The sequence below is a fragment of the Pseudorasbora parva genome, chromosome 3 (assembly GCF_024679245.1).
Source record: "Pseudorasbora parva isolate DD20220531a chromosome 3, ASM2467924v1, whole genome shotgun sequence".
In the NCBI taxonomy this organism is placed as follows: domain Eukaryota; kingdom Metazoa; phylum Chordata; class Actinopteri; order Cypriniformes; family Gobionidae; genus Pseudorasbora; species Pseudorasbora parva.
The window spans coordinates 51,445,202-51,463,541 of record NC_090174.1 but is presented as its reverse complement, the minus strand read 5'-3'; the positions used below and the strand labels follow the sequence as shown (position 1 = coordinate 51,463,541).

The 18,340-nt window shown below is 36.8% G+C and overlaps 1 protein-coding gene across 1 annotated transcript in view; it reads left to right on the top strand.

Annotated features, from left to right (window-relative positions):
- Positions 1 to 17,695, top strand: part of LOC137071415 (coiled-coil domain-containing protein 60-like) — a 47,187-nt gene extending 29,492 nt beyond the window's left edge. The window contains exons 8-15 of the mRNA XM_067439406.1: positions 1,691 to 1,781; positions 3,301 to 3,526; positions 6,874 to 6,961; positions 8,279 to 8,353; positions 9,646 to 9,786; positions 10,789 to 10,950; positions 11,584 to 11,773; positions 16,652 to 17,695. Coding sequence (XP_067295507.1) covers positions 1,691 to 1,781; positions 3,301 to 3,526; positions 6,874 to 6,961; positions 8,279 to 8,353; positions 9,646 to 9,786; positions 10,789 to 10,950; positions 11,584 to 11,773; positions 16,652 to 16,759 — 1,081 coding nt within the window. The 3' untranslated portion in view covers positions 16,760 to 17,695. The remainder of the gene's footprint in view (positions 1 to 1,690; positions 1,782 to 3,300; positions 3,527 to 6,873; positions 6,962 to 8,278; positions 8,354 to 9,645; positions 9,787 to 10,788; positions 10,951 to 11,583; positions 11,774 to 16,651) is intronic.
- Positions 17,696 to 18,340: the final 645 nt, after the last annotated feature.

Below are 18,340 nucleotides of genomic sequence, written 5' to 3'. Positions count from 1 at the left end.
AATACAGAGAAGATCACGCTGGCACAGAAACATTCAGGAATGCAGAATCGTATTGTCAAGGCTCTCCTAAAGTAGCTGAGAAACATTTAGGTTACGTATGGTAACCCTTGCTCCCTGAAGGAAGGAACGGAGACGCACGTCGGACGTCACTGACTCAAAGGGAACTCAACGGTTATAGCATAGCCTTTTTTCTACTTCTGAGGTAGCTACAACACACAGCTTCACAATTAATACAGAGACGTATGACTAATTCACACACACAGTATCTCTCTTATTAATGCATTGAAAAAAAATGTCCTGTACTTTGCTAAATGTATCTGTATCTGATTTTTAATGAGTAGAAATGTTATGACCCATAGACAAAATAACTGCTGAAAATGAGCTGTGATGTCAGAGCAATATGACATTTGCCATTTAGTTTCCTTTAATTATTTTAAAATTACAAAGATAAGAAATACACTCTTTCTTTAGAAAAAATATCCCAACTTTAATAGTTCTTTAATAGCAAATTTACTGTACAAACCTTGTCAGTTAACTATAAAGGGCAAAATAAATAAAAATCATTAATCATAACCAAGGTAAAATTTAATGCAATTAATCAAGATTTTAATATTAAGTCATATCGTACAGCCCTAGCTTCAAGCCCAATTGTCAACAAGATTTTTAAACAGAGTAATTTAACCGTTTGTCCACCAAGTTGAAACAGACATTTTTGAAACCGCAGATTGTACGGTTTCAAAATTGTAGATTGTAAATTGTAGATTGTAATAATATTTTACAATATTACTGCATTTTTTTTAATCAAATAAATGCAGCTTTGGTAAGCATACAAGACCATTAAAGAAATCTTATAGACGCAAATTGTTGAATTGCAGTGTACATTAAAGTATATAGCTGGCTAGCCTAGGGGTTTAAAATCACTAAGCTCAACTTCAGTAGTAACAGAGACACTTGCCTTAGCCATCACAACTAATGAGAGCTTACAGGAACAACAACAAACTGGAACAAGGATCAGAGTTAATGGAGAAATGATGAAACCTTCAAATTTAGGTGGTGTTAAAAGGGATACGATGGAAAAAAGAGAGACAGAGCAGGGGAGAGAATTTAATCCTTCATCTCCTGGAGCTACAGGTTGGTGCTAGTGAAGGACGGAGAGAGGGAGGCCAAGACAAATGGAAAAAGAGGGAGAGAGATTGTAAGAAGCGTCTCCCAGAAGAGCCTGGAGGGGCTCCTACCATCCCAGAATCCAATTTCCAATAAAGTGAAGCTTTATGGGAAAACGGTACAGCACGGCAGAGAGCAGATATTACAAAAAATAATGAAACTTTATCAGCCGCCGTTAAGACCTAAGCCGAGAGGAGAGAGAGCTTGAGATGTGCGCACTTGTTTTGCTCCATACTTCTATTTCTTTCTGTCCTCTCAAGGTGACATGTTTTTGATAATACTCCAGGTTTGGTGAGCACATTATGAAGAGATCACGCAAATAATTAATATGTCAAGAAATTTTGTACGTCTCTTTATCTGCCTCTGTCCTTCTCTCTCTCTCTCTCTCTCTCTCTCTCTCTCTCTCTCTCTCTCTCTCTCTCTCTCTCTCTCTCTCTCTCTCTCTCTCTCTCTCTCTCTCTCTCTCTCTCTCTCTCTCTCTCTCTCTCTCTCTCTCTCTCTCTCTCTCTCTCTCTCTATCTTTCAGGGACCCTGGAAGGAGCAGAACCACAATAAAGCGGCTGAATAAGGAAAAGGCAATAGAGGCCAAGTGGGAACATTTTATCGCCCAGCTAAAGGTTTTCTCTTCCAAATCGTCTTTCTCGCTGGAATGTTTGAGTTGCTTCAGTTCCACTGAAGCTCTGTGAAGCAATGTGTTCTCCTCAAGCACGCCGGTGGGGTTTAGACATGTGTGCCACATTAGTTGCTTTCTGGAAGACACTGTAAATAAGCAAAGGGCTAATTAAACTGACTGCAGGAAGAAACTTGTTCAAACACCCATTTCGCACAACAATTATGTGGGGTGGCTTAAAGGGATAGTTCACCCAAAAATGAAAATTGTGTCATCATTTGCTTACCCTCATGTCACTCCAAACTTTTATGAGTTTCTTTCTTCTGTAGAACACAGAAGATTATATTTTTGAAGAATGTTGGTAACCAGATAAGTTAGCCATTGATTCCCACTGGGGAAAAATGGCTACCGTCAATTGATCAGCAAAGCAATATCAGTTACAAACATTTTTCAAAATTTCTTCTTCTGTGTTCAACAAAAGAAAGAAACTCATTCAGGTTTGGAACAACGTTAAGAGGACACAATCCCCTAATAAATTACACAATCTATTAAACTGAACTATCCCGTTAATGGCTGAAATACTAGCATGCTGCATGGTATACACTCTATAATAATGATAAATAATGTGTGGGAAAAAGATAGTATTGAAACATTTAAAAGCTGTTTCAAAGCAACTTTACATAGAAAAATGAAAAGATTATAAAACAAATTAAATTTCAGCTGTAAAGCAGCTCTGCAGATGATAAGTGTTTTCAGCTCAATTTAGTTCAGTACCTGTACATTTTGCAAATTTCATTAATCGTCAAAAAAATTCAGATAGAAGCATTTTTGGATGCTTTTTTGTACTTTTTTTTTATTGGTGCCTCATCATTGACTAACCTTCCCTTATGTCATTCCATATCCGTAAGACATTCGTTCATCTTCAGAACACTTCACCTTCCTCTCCCAGCATTGACAGCTAAGCAACTTCCACTTTGATGGTCAAAAACATCATAAAGAGATTATAATCAAAATGAATTGAGCGATTTAGTCCTAATGAGATTTCTTTGGAAGAGACTTTATCGCTTTATAACAGATTTAATTTAGGCTTTATTAACATAAACATTCATGAACTCACACATCAGATATGGTAAACAGAAGCTCAAGCATGTTCTCTTGATGTTCGTGAGCCAATGAGGTTCATTCTCATGTGTTACACAGCACGTTTGAGCTTCCACAAGAACCAATGAGGTTCATTCTCATGTGTTACACAGTATCTTTAAGCTTCTGCAAGAACCAATGAGCGTTATTCTTGTGTGTTACGCAGCATGTTTGAGCTTCCTCAAGAACTAATAAGGTGGTTTGTTCTTGTACATCAAACAGGTTCGGTTGAGTTTCTGTTTCTGTTCGCTGAGCATTGTTTAAATATGAATAAAAGCCTAAATTCAATCTCTTCATAATATAAAGCTTTTAAGTAATCTTTTTAAAATGTTGCCTCGACATGTTTTCACAAGATCATTTTTTTTCTCTCCTTGCCTTGTCAACAGGCACGGCATCTCACATCTAAGCCATTACGTGTTTCTTCAGGGAGTCATCTGACCTGGAAGACCTCCACTCTCAGAGTGGTTTCCTCCTCAGTAACAGGGTCATCCGTTGGTAGCTTGTTGTCTTTGGCAACGGCTCTAGAGCACACCGGTGATGAGCCTGTTTACACCAAGAGGATCGAGACTCTGAGCGTACAAGAATCCGACCCTGATTCTTCAACCTCAGAAAGTAGGTCACAATGGTCAACAGTCAATAATAAATCTTTCTGATTTACATGAGCTCTTCATAGTTCCATGATATTTTAAGCAGTTAAGGCATACAAGAAGACGTCACAGTTTGACTGTTTTATAGACATATTTGGAATGTTTTCTAAATAATTTCTAGTACCACAATCTATGGTTTGTTGTTGACTGCCAAAGTCAATTTTGAGTTTGTAGAAACCTAAGTCTTGCTATCAAGTGGACATGCATCACAAATAAATTATGACCATAATATTTACATAACATAACATTTAATACATTGAACTGTACTTGAGTCTAGTTATAAAGATTTTATCTTATAAAATGGATAGTTTTGGGTTTAAATTCTGATTAAGCTGTTTATAAAATACCCATCTTCAAAAGTCTACTGTTCAAAAGTTTAGGGTCAGTAAGATTTGTTGTTGTTGAAGAAATGAATACTGTTATTCAGCAAGGACACTTTAAATCTTACAAAATAATTATATTTTTAAAGGGGTGATGAACTGAGAAATCAACTTTCCCTTGAGCTTTTCATATATATAAAAGGTCATGGTAATATAAGAATATCCTGCAAGTTTCAGAGCTGAAAACTTCCTTGTTAGTCAAAGAAAAGCTTTTATAGACACCAGGCCCAGAAAATGATCTTGTGCATATCTATACGTCATCGTGCAACAAAACACCGCCTCTACAGAATAATAAGTACGTGTAGTTCAGTAGCCCCGCCCACCGACTCATGGAGCTATTCGTATCCTGCTAGAATACGGTGCAACAACAAGAACGGTGCAACACACTTATGTGAGTAAAACATCTTTTTTATATGTAATAGTAGTAGCTATGTGTGTTCCAGCCGGGCTACCAAAACATAAGCCTGTGTGTGTGTGTGTGTGTGTGTGTGTGTGTGTGTGTGTGCGTGTGCGTGTGCGTGTGCGTGTGCGCGTGTGCGTGTGTGAACTGTGCATGTAGTTTCCATCTTATATCCACCAATCGGGCGAGTAATACAAAAATAATATTCCAGTCAATCGTAGGTGGATGAGAAATAAATCATTGTGTTTGTTTGATAAAGATCCCTGTGATCGAGAGAATCATTCCGGTTGCCGCTTTCAAAACAATACCTCCCTCATGTGAACTCAACTGACAGGGGAGCTTAAGCTCTTTAAAACTCTGCAAATCTGTGGGCATTTATTTCCAAGTCTCCAGTCCGGCACGCCCATCAAAACCCAGCATTCAGAGGAGAGCCTCAAAACCAGTGTAGATAATAGCCTATTACTTAATTACCTATTACATAATTATGATGTTTTTGAATGTAAAAACCACACAAACGTCATTAGTTGAATTAAAAAAAAAAAAGCCAGATCATGACACCTTTCATCATTGGTTAAGCCGGGATATAACCTTTCCCATCCCATAACAACTGTCAACTTGTTTGCAACATTTTCTGCTGTTTTACCCTGTGTGAAAATAACTCATCGGCATACATTAAGATGTTACATTGTTCACAAAGAGTGGGCAAATTATTAATGTACATGCTAAAGAGAATTGGGCCCAATATAGACCCCTGTGGAACTCCAGGTGATAGACAATGAATTAGATTTATGATTGTCAGTACTGAAAACAAAATGTAATATTTTTCAAAAGACTTTTGAATGGTAGTGTATAACCAGAGACGTTATACATGTATAAGTCGTTCCACCTCAAAAGTTAGAAAAAGTAACTAAAATAATTGTTTGAAATTAAAAACAAAAATAGTTATCACACATTTAAACACTCAGCTTGCTCCATAGGCTGCCATTTTGAGCGCTGCCAAAACACTTGGGGACAAAAAAAAAAAGATTATATTCTGAAGCAATTTACAACACAACACAGATGCTGTGAAATTGATACAGATAAACACACTCATTGATTCACAGCCTGAGTGACTTTCGTTGGTGTCTGGTTCTAGATGGGTGGAGCACAAAACGAGTGTTATCTGTTTTCCATCTAACTGCCAACTGAACTGTCACTTGCCTTGCTCACACAATCACATGTAGCACATTGTCATGGCAACAGTGCATGCCATCATCATCATCATCATCATGCACTTCAGTGCTGTGCTGTTTGGTTCACAGGGCAAAGACAAAAAATCCATCAGATTTGGATTTTAGGTTTGATGTTAGGCATGCTGATTTTAGGCACATTTAGGGAAGCTATTTGGTGTGGATGATAGCTTCATTTCTATACCCTGTGATTCGTTTTGTGAGTGCAAATCTTTCTCTCCTCTCTGTGCTCTCACTGACAATGAATCTTTGAAGAAACCTTCCCTGGGTTTTAAAATGCATACTTCTGCTGCGCTGTAGCTGTTTGGACCCCACCGTGTGACAGGGGCCAAATGCACACGATAGGTGTCCTGCATTTTTGCCTGAAGATTCTGTAAACCCCACAGAGTAGATCAGAGAGAAGTACTGAATCCTGATGAAAGCTTTGGCTCTACGAAACTGCCTTTGTTTTCTCACAGTCATTACTGTTTATGTCGTTCCCAGTAAAAGGAATCAAAAGGCCTAATAAAGCCTCTTTGGTTTGTGACTAATCCAGACGTTTTAAGAGTGAAATCCAGGAGCTGGACTCTGAAGATATCCCTCTTTACTGGAGTTGTATTGTTACCAGTTTAATTGGTTTTGGGATAAAGCCTGCTGTATGAGAATGTATTTGAGAATAATCAGTGATGGGAAGAATCAGCGTGAACATTCATTATTTATTATGTAAGCTTATATAGACATGATTAATCTCCCAATTTAATAAGTCTATATATTATTAATAGATAATAAATCCAAAGGACTGAAAATGACATCGATATAGTTTGTATTTATGAGGCATGAAACCAGCCAATTTATTCAAGAGTTATGTCTTTTTTCATCTGTCTCCAACAGCTTCCTAGTTTATTTTATGTAATAGAAAAATCATTTTTTACTCAAGATTTATGTTTCGTCTCAGTTAATGAAGTGTTGTGTTTGAGGGAGATGATATTTTCATGGTGATAAATCTATTTGAATGCTTATTAGATGAATATAGAGACTGAATGTTAATTTTTGCTGTCATCTTCTGTTTACGTAGAGGCGGGCAACAATTTTAGTGGGTGAAATTTCAGTTGCCCAGCAGAGGGCGTGCTTGGATCATTTACACATCTATGCCCCTTTTAGTTAAAAAAAAAAAAAAGTTATGTTAAAATGTATGTTTTTATCTAGTCTAAAAATTGCCATGACTGGGCATGACTGCTTCTTGTAAAAAAAACAACAACAAAAAACAACAACAACAAAAAACATGTCTATGAATATAACTTGTGTTTATATGTGTCTGTTTCAGATCTCCAGAATTTCCTTCAAGAATTGTACCTGAGTGTTTTTAAAACCTGCTGTAATTCTAATAACCAACTTGCCTCTGCTTCAGACAGGTAAACACTATTATTATAATATATATAAAGACTATATTAAGGGACACCAGTCACATGTAATTTGTTTAAAGGCACAATATGTAAGATTTTTGAATTAAAATATATGTTGTTATAATATATATATATATATATATATATATATATATATATATATATATATATATATATATATATATATATATATATATATATATATATATATATATATAATTTGACTTGTGTCCCAGACGTTTCCAAGAATGTTTAGATCAAGAGAAATAAGCCTTTTTTTCCAGGACACAGATGTGCGATATCTGGTTTTATTTTGTAGAAACTATGGAAACGCCAGAGACGCTTTAATATATTATGTGTTTAATTAGACAGCTGAGAATCTGTCTGGATACATTTATAGACCGAAAATTAACCATTGCTATATAGCTCAACACGTTTAGTCTTATTGTTTGAATCTCATTTTCCTGATTTACCATTACCATGTTTTACAATGACTAATATTGATCTAGCTTATTGCAGTGTGCAACAAGTGTCTCAAACGCACAGTAACGTTGGTACATCGTTTTCCACACGCTCAAATATATCTAATATGATAAAGCAGCGCTGTGTTACCCATTCGCTGGACTGGAAAAAGGAGAAGTGGCGAATGTAGCAAAACAAAATCTCCACTGCTCTTGAGACGTGTCTGCATCCGAAAACCTACGCAGCTGACTTGTTGCCTCGCTGCCTTATAAGACAATAACTTGTAAGGGTGAGTGTTTGTGCATCAAAGCACCTCACAAAACTGATTTCGAATAGACTAATGAGGCAGTGTAACAGTTTAATGATCTACGGCAAAACAGAGCAAGCTTTGGTGAGAACTAAACAAATATTTCATTACTAGTAAATTTTCATTGATCACTCCAGCGCCCATGTTGAGATACCACTGCACTCTGCCCTGCTCTGCTTCATACTACAGAAATGTTAATAATCACATCTATGAACATGATTTCTGCCCGAGTCCCGTCCCAGTTCTTTTCCAGTGTTGAAGATGACATCTCCCATGAATCCTCGTTCAATCTCGGCATCATCAAGCAAACTTTACGCCGTTGTTTTTAATAGGCGAAAAACAGCTCAAAACTACATTATGTGCCTTTAAACTTAATGTATATCTAATATTTAGAAATTGTTAATTTAATAATAGCTTGTGTGATTGCAGTCTTCCTTACAGATGTCTGTAGTTTTGCTGGTTATCATCTGATCATGTGATGAACACGATAGCCCCTGATTGCTGTGATGAGTTTATTGTGGGATTTCATGTGACCACTTGTCTCCATTATGATACAGCAATACAGTCAAAGTCCATCCTGAGGTCAAGCAAAACACAAATGGAGAGAAGACAGAGTCTCAGAGAGTGAAGAGGTTTGTTTGCTTTTCCCACAATTTCCGTATTATGATCTGGCCATTTTAGCCCACGTGTTATTAAAGTGGAATCAGACATAAAGGTGTGACCTAATACTTAAAAATTTTAAATTTAACAAAGCATTAGAGCTTAATTCCTCTTAATTAAAGGAACTGTATGTAAGAAATGTATTTCGATTAATCATAAAATGGCCCTGATATGCCACTAGACATTAAGAAATCATGTTAATTTCAAATACATATATCACTGACAACAGTAGTCCAGCCAGGATATTGTCATTTAAAAGTTGTTGTTGCAGCCCTCAACTGACGTTGATGTTGACATGTTGTGTTTAGGCTTGAAGCTCCACCCTCCACCTATCGAACAATCACAAAGTCAGTAGTGTTTCAGCATCTAGGTTGCCAGATCTGCTCTAGTTACCACAGCTGCAGATACAAACATCCCCGCTGATCCTGCAGCCTATCTGGCAACCTCGAGTCAGGGGGGAGGAGGAGAGGGGATAGTGATCGTAGTACCAGTTTTGGCCACAATCTTACATACTTCCTTAAGGGGGGGGGGGGGGGGGATGCTGTTTCATGCATACTGAGCTTTTTACACTGTTAAAGACTTGGATTCCCATCCTAAACATAGACAAAGTTTCAAAAACTAATGTTGGACGTTTGATGGAGTATTTCTGTGTCAAAAATACTCCTTCCGGTTTCTCACAAGTTTCGGAGAGTTTTTTCCGAGTATGGGTCGGCTTGACGTTAATAGAGCGGAAGGTCCTTGTATGGGCCGTACGGCTCTTCTCCTGGTAGGGTGCGCTCCAGGTTATATTTAGTCCACAAAACAAAAACAAAAACAACAGTAAAAATACAAATATAGCTGCAGACCTAATCAGATCTGTTGATGTTTAAAGCTGACATATTGCCTTTGTAAAATGTTTATTGTGATCCACATATCAAGCCTAGTATAACTGTGGGCCTTTTCCATTGACCTTTATTTTCATAAACTACACCTAATAATATGCTATGGATTACAGACAGTTTGTGGGAAGTAAACAGCATGGATCAGTGTGCAACAGTCTTCCTCCCTCATCTCCTGTCTATGTGCAAAAGTGTGCAGGCAGGGTGCTGTCCCAGCTGAAACTGCTCCATAGATTTACTGTTCAGTCTCCTCATGCTGTCTTGCCCTCTAATGCACCATTGTACAGCCCTCACTTCTGTACCACTGCCCATGTACAGCACCTTTGTTGTGTACAGAATGAAATTACTATTATATTTCTCTTTATTGATATCTTGTGTTTTATTAGTTCCCCTGAGGTGCGAACCTCTGCTACTACTCAACTTATTCACGAAAAGAAAGCCATGTTTGATGGGCTAAATGCATCTTTTGTGGACAAAGCAGAAGAGCTAACACTTCAATTATCCGATGCTCTGGACTGCTGTGCCAAGTAAGTTACTTTTTTATGGGAAACCACACCGGTAAAAGAGCTGTTTCATGATTGTTTTATTAACTGTGTAACACACTTTAATATAGTTCAGTACACTACACTAAATAAATCTCATGTACATGTAGTCAATACAGTAACTTTTTTTATTTTTTTTTATTTATACCAACAAAATGAGGTTACAGTAATAGCTCTTTAAAATAATAATTGCAGGTTTGCACTTCTTGTAGTTTTAATTTGTCTTCTAAAATGTTCAATAATGGATGTACAATACATATCATCATTTTTTGATGCACGTGTTACATTCAGGGTAAAAACATTAAAATAAGAAAAACCATGAAATAAACCATACCATTTAAAAAAAAAATGTAACTTGAAATAAAATAATTGTTTACTGAAATAACAAAATAAATAAATATATACATATATAAGCTTTCTTATTTCATCTCAACATTTCTTAACTTCATTTAGTTTTACTTTTACTAAAAATATCTAAAGCTAAAACTGGAATGAAAATCATATAAGCATTGAAAAAAACATAAAATTAAAATGTTAAATGCAAAAACATATCTATAATATCTTAATGATACTAAAATAAAACTGGTCACATAATATAATAAAATGTAAGCATGGTTAAAAATGAAGCATGCAAATATTCTGTTCACAATTCACATTTACATTTTTCCTTTGTTTTCTTCCTTTGTTTTTTCCCTTTGTTTTCTTCCTTTGTTTTCTTACAATTTTTTTTAAAAAGGATAGCTGAAGTTATGTAACGATTTTGGTGACACTTTATAAGAAGGTCTCATTAGTTAATGCATTAACTAACATGAACTAACAATGAGCATTTTGTACAGTATTCATTGTTAATGTTAGTTAAAATAAAAAAATCCAGCTGTTAATTATTTGTTTCTGTTAGTTCACAGTGCAAATACAAAATGTGTCATCTCAGCTATAGTAAAATGATATATGTGAATATCTCTCCTTTTGTCTTCATCTCACTTCTAGGAAAAGATGGGATTTTGGGGTCCAGAGATACCGGTCTCTTTGTAATATGGTGTCTAATAGACAAATTCCTTCTGCTGTGAACAGCACAACCCCCGTGGCCTGTCCAAGAGTGCCAGACTCAAAAATCCCAGACAGCAGTGAGGATCCATACAGCACTCAGTGGTGCGTGTGTGTTCAGTGAATGTTTAATGGTCTGCATCAGTACCAGTTCTCTAGTCTAGAGAATACGGATGCAAAACCACTAAGTGTGTGTGTGTGTGTGTGTGTGTGTGTGTGTGTGTGTGTGTGTGTGTGTGTGTGTGTGTGTGTGTGTGTGTGTGTGTGTGTGTGTGTGTGTGTGTGTGTGTGTGTGTGTGTGTGTGTGTGTGTGTGTGTGTGTGCCCTTGTTTATATTTCATTGTCGGGACCAAATGTCCCCATAAGGATAGTAAAACCTGAGATCACCTACATTGTGGGGACCAGCCACCGGTCCCCACTTTTCAAAAGGCTTATAAAACATACAGAATGAGTTTTCTAGAGAAAGTAAAAATGCAGAATGTTTCCTGTGATGGGTAGGTTTAGGGGCAGGGTAGGTGGATAGAATGTACAGTTTGTACGGTATAAAAACTATTACGTCTATGGAGAGTCCCCACAAAGATTGTGAACCAGACATGTTTGTGTGTGTGTGCCTGCATATTGTGTTAATGTAATGACCCTACAGGATGCTAGCAGGTGAAAAAGTGTGTATGCATTCAACATTGCTGTTTACAATAACATTACACCAAAACAGTCTGTGTGTGTGTGTGTCTACTAAAGGCTTTCAGCGTTGCTCTGTAATCTGGCCCCCATCAAACACTCAGACAGGAGGTTGGCACGTTTGCTGGAGAAGCTGAGTCGATTTACAGAAAGTCACACACTGCGACTTCACCCACACAACTTCCTGAGGATCTTAAACTCCCTCCAGCTGTGGGAGCTCTGCTGCCCAGATCTATGCGTGGCTATAGAGGTACAATCAGCTGGCTCAGTTACTTTGGACTCTTAAAGCTACTCAAAACTCTTAAAGCTAAATCAAAAGGCACAATTATTTTATTTTAATGAAATACATATTTCATTATTTATTATCAATGATTTAACCATGGACATAGTTTTTTTCATTCATGTGCTTTCATAATCTTTAATCAAAATAACTTTACCTCTGGTGACATGTTTAGCATGAGATCACAGCATTTGCAAACCACAACCATCCAACTAAATCTAGGTAGCTGTTGGTAGAGGTGTTAGTGAGGCCAGCAGGGGGTGCTCACCCTGTTGTCTGTGTGGGTCCTAATGCCCCAGTATACTGTACTGTCAAAGACCATTAAACATTCACCGTCTTTCGGATGAGACGTTAAACCGAGGTCCCAACTAGTCTGTGGTCATTAAAAATCCCATGGCACTTCTCGTAAAAGAGTAGGGGTGTAACCCGGGTGTCCTGGCCAAATTCCCTCGATTGGCCCTTACCAATCATGGCCTCCTATAATCCCCATCCACTGAATTGGCTCTATCACCCTCTCTCCTCTCCATCTATCACTGGTGTGTGGTGAGCGCACTGGTGCTGATGTACTGTGGCTGTCGTCGCATCATCTAAGTGGAGGTGGTTGAGGAGAGACCCCTGACATGAGTGTAAAGCGCTTTGGGTGTACAGTAGTACATATGAAAGCGCTATAGAAATGCCTCATTCATTCATAATGCCCAGAGCCCCCACTCAGCTGAAACACCAGTTATGGGGGCAATAAGGTAAAGGGTGTCTTTGTGCCTCTTAACAGACACAAAATGCAATTAAAATGTCTGTCCAACATGATGCGTTTAGCCACTTAGCCATTGTTTATTTTCACCTAAATCGTGTTTTAGACGTCTAGCTGTATCTTGCGCTGAAGTCCCGTGAGAACTCAGTTGTAACCGGAAAAAAAGGCAAAGAGCGTCGTGTGTGTGAAGAGTGATTATTTAATTACTGCACATCTTTCCTCATGCCGTGTGTACCCAAATGGAAGGATAAATAAAGTTTACATTACCTCCACAGTGGTTGCATCCGTCTTCGACCACGGAATGGCATTTTTCTTCAACCAGCCCCGCTGTGTTCTGTCTGTGTAAGTTACACTGCAAAAAATACTTTTCTTACTTAGTATTTTTTGTCTTGCTTCTAGTCCGAACAGCTAAAAATTCTTAAAACGAGAAGTATTTACTAGACAAGCAAAAGTAATTGTCTTTTTTTGGGCAAAAATACCTCAAAATTAAGAGATTTTTTGCTTAAAATAAGCAAAATTATCTGCCAATGGGGTAAGCAAAATAATCTTGTTTTCTGTTTGAATTAAGATTATTTTTCTTACCCCATTGGCAGATTATTTATCTTATTTTAAAGCTACACTGTGTGATATTTTCCCCCATCTAGCGGCTTAAAGGTATATGACCATCCAGTGAATAATAGTTTCTGTTCCTCTCAATTCTGATTTCTTTTTAACTCCTACGGTGGCTGATTTAGTCCAAGATTAACATGGCAATCCCCCTCTTCACATTCCACACTGCCATCGAGTGTTAAAACGCGAAAGGCGAAGCTTGAATTTACGGAAATGTCCCTCTTTGGCAAATGTACTTTCAAGGTGGAGGAGCAACATGGTGACCACCAGCATTCGAACCCCTCACCCGTATGAATTTTCAATGGCATATTATAAACTTACGAGAATACTTTATTACTTGAAAGAAGTAAATATACATTAATGAGCACATATATATTTGAAAGAAATAAGTATTTTTAGCTAAGAATGAACTAAAAAAGTTACACAGTGTAGCTTTAAGCAAAAATTATCTTATTTATTTTTTTTCCCCAAAACAAGACAATAATTTGTACTTGTCTAGTAAATGTTTCTTAATGTAAGAATTTTTAGATATTTTTATTAGTTTTAAATTTTAAACGACAAAAATACTAAGTAAGAAATGCATTTTTTGCAGTGTAGTCATCCTTGCCAAAGTGTTCGCTGTTCGTTTTCGCATTCTGTTGCCACTATTCGGAAAGGCACAAACATGAACCATTTCTTCTTCACGTGTGAGCCGATCATCACTCTAGTGTTGTCTGATTCACAAATTGTCCTTTTTAACTGGTTCTTTTTAGTAAACCAGGTGAACCAGTTCACCAAATCAGACTGAATCATTCTAAACGGTTCGTGTCTCAAATCAGCGCTGCTCCCACAAGTTACTTTAGTTACTCACTTTCTGACATGAGTGACAGTCCCTCCGAATAGTAATAGACAAATGTCTTGAAATATATGTTGTAACTCCAGAATTATATGTTGTAACTCCAACAGTTCACTAAACTGAGACATGTTTTGCTGACAAAACTGATGAGAACTCACGAGCAGCTGATACTGAGCATGCGCGTTTAACCGAACGTACAGCGGTTCTCGGATCAGCAGTACAGAATCGAAAAACCGTTTCTCTTGGACACGACATACAGAGAACCGACGAGCCGATGAGCAGAGCAATGAGATCACTCTTCACACACACAACGCTCCTACCAACTGGACTATTTGCCTTATTTTCCGGCTACAATTGAGTTACCACGGGACTTCAGCGCAAGGCTACAGCTAGCCGTCTAAAACTAGTTGAATTTAAACAATGGCTAAGTGGCTAAACGCATCTCGTTGTCCTGTAAGGGCCCTGTTCATGTTGGACAGACATTTTAATTGCATTTTGTGTCTGTTAAAAGGCACAAAGACACCCTTTTACGTTTATGCCCGTATAGCTGCCGTTTTAGCTGAGTGGGGGATCTGGGCATTAACTGTAACAGCTCCGTGTTGCAAGCATTTTTTCTCTATAGACTGAACTTACAAAGGTTAAAAAATTCCCCGGAGTTGTCCTTTAAGAGAGTTTTAAATAAGCAAAAACTCTAAATTTTGAGTTATTTTTTCTTAAAACAAGAAAATTACTTTTGCTTGTCTAGTAAATACTTTTTGTTTTAAGAATTTTTAGATGTTTGGATTAGAAACAAGACAAATACTAAGTAAGAAAAGCATTTTTATTTATTTATTTATTTAATTTATTTTTTTTGCAGTGCATTCTTTTCTTATTTAAAGGCACAATTTGGATTAAAATATCCCAAAAACACTAGACAATGTTATATTTTGTTGACTTGTATACTTACATGATCCCAAATGTTTTCACGAATGTTTAAATCCACACCAAAAATATTAATATATTAGGTGTTTTATTTGACAGGTGAGCAACTGTTTAGTTACATTCATTGACAGAAAATTAATTGTTATATAGTTCAACACATTTAGTCTTATTGTTTAAATCTCGTTTTCATGATTAACCACAAATACCATTCCTAATATCAATCTAGCTTACTGCAGAGTGCAACAAGTGTCTCAGAACCCTTCGAGCAAAAGGACAGAGCATTTATCGCATTATAACATAACTCTCAACACACTCAAATGTATTTAATATGATAAAACAGCGCTGTGTTACCCCACATACACATCAGTGGAAGAAGTGTGTCACACTCCTCTCTCATTAGTAATGGCTCCAGTGGCCTTGTTCCACTCCAAAGCTTTATACTACAGTAACGGTAATAAATCTTTAAAGCACTAGCTCATCCATGAATGTGATTTCTGCCCGAGTCCCATCGGATTTTTACCCATGATTCCACGAAATCAAGGGCATCATCAAGCTATGCCTTTGTTTTAAATAAGCGACCTCTAGTGGCAAAAATTACATATTGTGCCTTTAAGAAGCCATTTCACTCAGATATATATCACAATAGAAAGAAAAGTTTAGCACAACTTCTGTTTCATGTCAATTTATTTATTTTTACACTTTATAAATGTATTATGGTATACATCAGCATCATTTTTTATGCTCTCCCCTAACTTGGAGAGCATAAGAAACTTAACACAAAATCTTACCAACCGCAAACTTTTAAATGGTGGTGTATATTAACAGATATACTGTTGAAAAGTAAATCACTTAACTAATAATTTAAGTTATTAATTGAATGTAATCATCCTTAATATTTCAACATAGGCCAGAATAAGTTTCTAAGAAGCTCCCGCGCATAAATTCTTGCCTCACATGGAACATTTATTAGAAAATGACGGTTATAAATACAAGGAGCTAATGAACTGTCAGCTGCAGTTATCTAGACTTTCAGTACAGTAGTCTCTTACTCTGACAGATTCACTGCAATTTTTATTGGCAAGACTTCCTTTTAGATCAGCATGGCACTTCATTTGGCCTTTGATCTTTGTGATAATGATCATGTCAAGGATAAATACATCCAATCATTTAATGTCAAAAATGATCACCAGCTTGTGTCAAAAATATTAAGCCGTCTTTAACACACATGACTCACTGCTTCACTATGATTTTGCCCTAAAAAATATAAAATCCTTTAAAATCCTGTCATTATTTACTCATGTCGCTGATATTTATTTAAATTTAGTTATATTTATATTTTAGTCTTTTTAAAACAACATAAATGTGACAGGTTTTATTTCTTTATTTAACCATTCTTTTAAAATTTAACTAACACATTGTGGACAGTTGGCTGAGTTTCCTTTAGTCTATATTATAATGTGTGCATAATCATTTGAGTTTTAGACTTCATGTGTCTCAGCTTCCCTAGCTATTCCTCTCCTTTAATTGTAACTGCCAAAATGTTGCTGACCTCGGATCAAGTTCAGACAGGACGCCGGTAACAACCAGCCATTTGGGCCATATAATGACAGATTATCCAGTGTGTAATAAGCTATTGTCAGGAACTGGGAGGTTAGGGTACTAGAGGCTGGTAATTAAGAGAAGTGCTCTTTTATCTTTCTCCCTGTATGAATCTCTTTCTCCCTGTCATTTGCAGATAGTGAGGCAGAATGTTGTAAAGATGCCCAAAGCAGAGTACGACTCATGGCTACAAAACAGAGTCAGCCAATCACACACCACCAAGAACACTACATATAACCTGTAATCCACTCTTTTGGGAATTTTTTAAAAGCAGTCATGTGAACACCAAAAAAATAAGGCACAAATATGAAATATAGAAATACAAGATATATACACCGATTGGGCATAACATTGTGACCATAACATTATAACATTAGAAATATTGTGTTGGTCCCTCTTTTGTTGCCAAAACAGTCTTGACAAGTCAAGGCATGGACTCCACTAGACCCCTGAAGGTGTACTGTTGTATCTGGCACCAAGATGTTAGCAGCAGATCCTTTAAGTCCTGTACGTTGCGAGGTGGGGCCTCCATTTATCGGACTTGTTTGTTCAGCACATCCCACAGATGCTTGATTGGATTGAGATCTGGGGAATATGGAGACCGAATTAACAACTCAAACTCATCGTTGTGCTCCTCAAACCATTCCTGAACCATTTTTTGCTTTTGAGGCAGGACGCATTATTCCTGCTGAAAGAGGCCACAGCCACCAGGGAATACCGTTTCCATGAAAGGGTGTACATGGTCTGAAACAATGCTTAGGTAGGCGGTACGTGTCAAAGTAACATCCAAATGGATGGCAGGACCCAAGGTTTCCCAGCAGAACATTGCCCAAAGCATCACACTGCCTCCGTCGGCTTGCCTTCCGGTGCCATGTAATGCCATGTGTTCCCCAGGTAAGCGACACACAGGCCATCCACTTGATGTAAAAGAAAACGTTATTCCTTAGCCTTCTTCCATTGCTCTGTGGTCCAATTCTGATGCTCATGTGGCCACTGTTGGTGCTTTCGGCAGTGGACAGGGGTCAGCATGGGCACCCTGACTGGTCTGCGGCTATGCAGGCCCATATGCAGACTGTCATGTACTGTGTATTCTGACACCTTGTCAAACTCGCTCAAATCCTTAGGCTTGCCCATTTTTACAGCATCTAACATATCAACTTCAAAATGTTCACTTATCACACCCAATAACAGGTGCCGTGGTGAAGAGTTAATAAGTGTTATTGACGTCACCTGTCATAATGTTATGCCTGATAGTTGTGTGTGTATATATATATATATATATATATATATATATATATATATATATATATATATATATATATATATATATATATATATATAATGTATATAAAACAATTAAATGTAATTTTCAACATTTCATAATTTATTTAATCTATTCTAACTCATTTGAATACATCAAGTGTCTTTTAAATAATTTTTAAAGATGCTCTTAATAATTTAATTTATTAAAAATTAAAACAGTTAAATTATTAAATCATTTTAATTTAATAACTATATTTTCTGTAGATTGTACCGTAATGCAGTAATCATACTGTATGGACAAGATGATACTAAAGCTAATACAACAAATGATGCCAAAATGTATGATTATTTAATGACTTAAATTATTACTGTAATTTATAGTTTACGATTTCTAGCATTTTAATGATGATCATTTTTAACTGAATTGTCACGGACAAAATGTCCAAATGCAAAACTTGATTGTGGGTGAAATATGACGTTCTTGACAGGCTTTGTAAACTTTGTACCAGTTAGCTTCTATTAATTTAAATTGTTGTTCTCAGCTTTCATGTTCTTTCCTTTT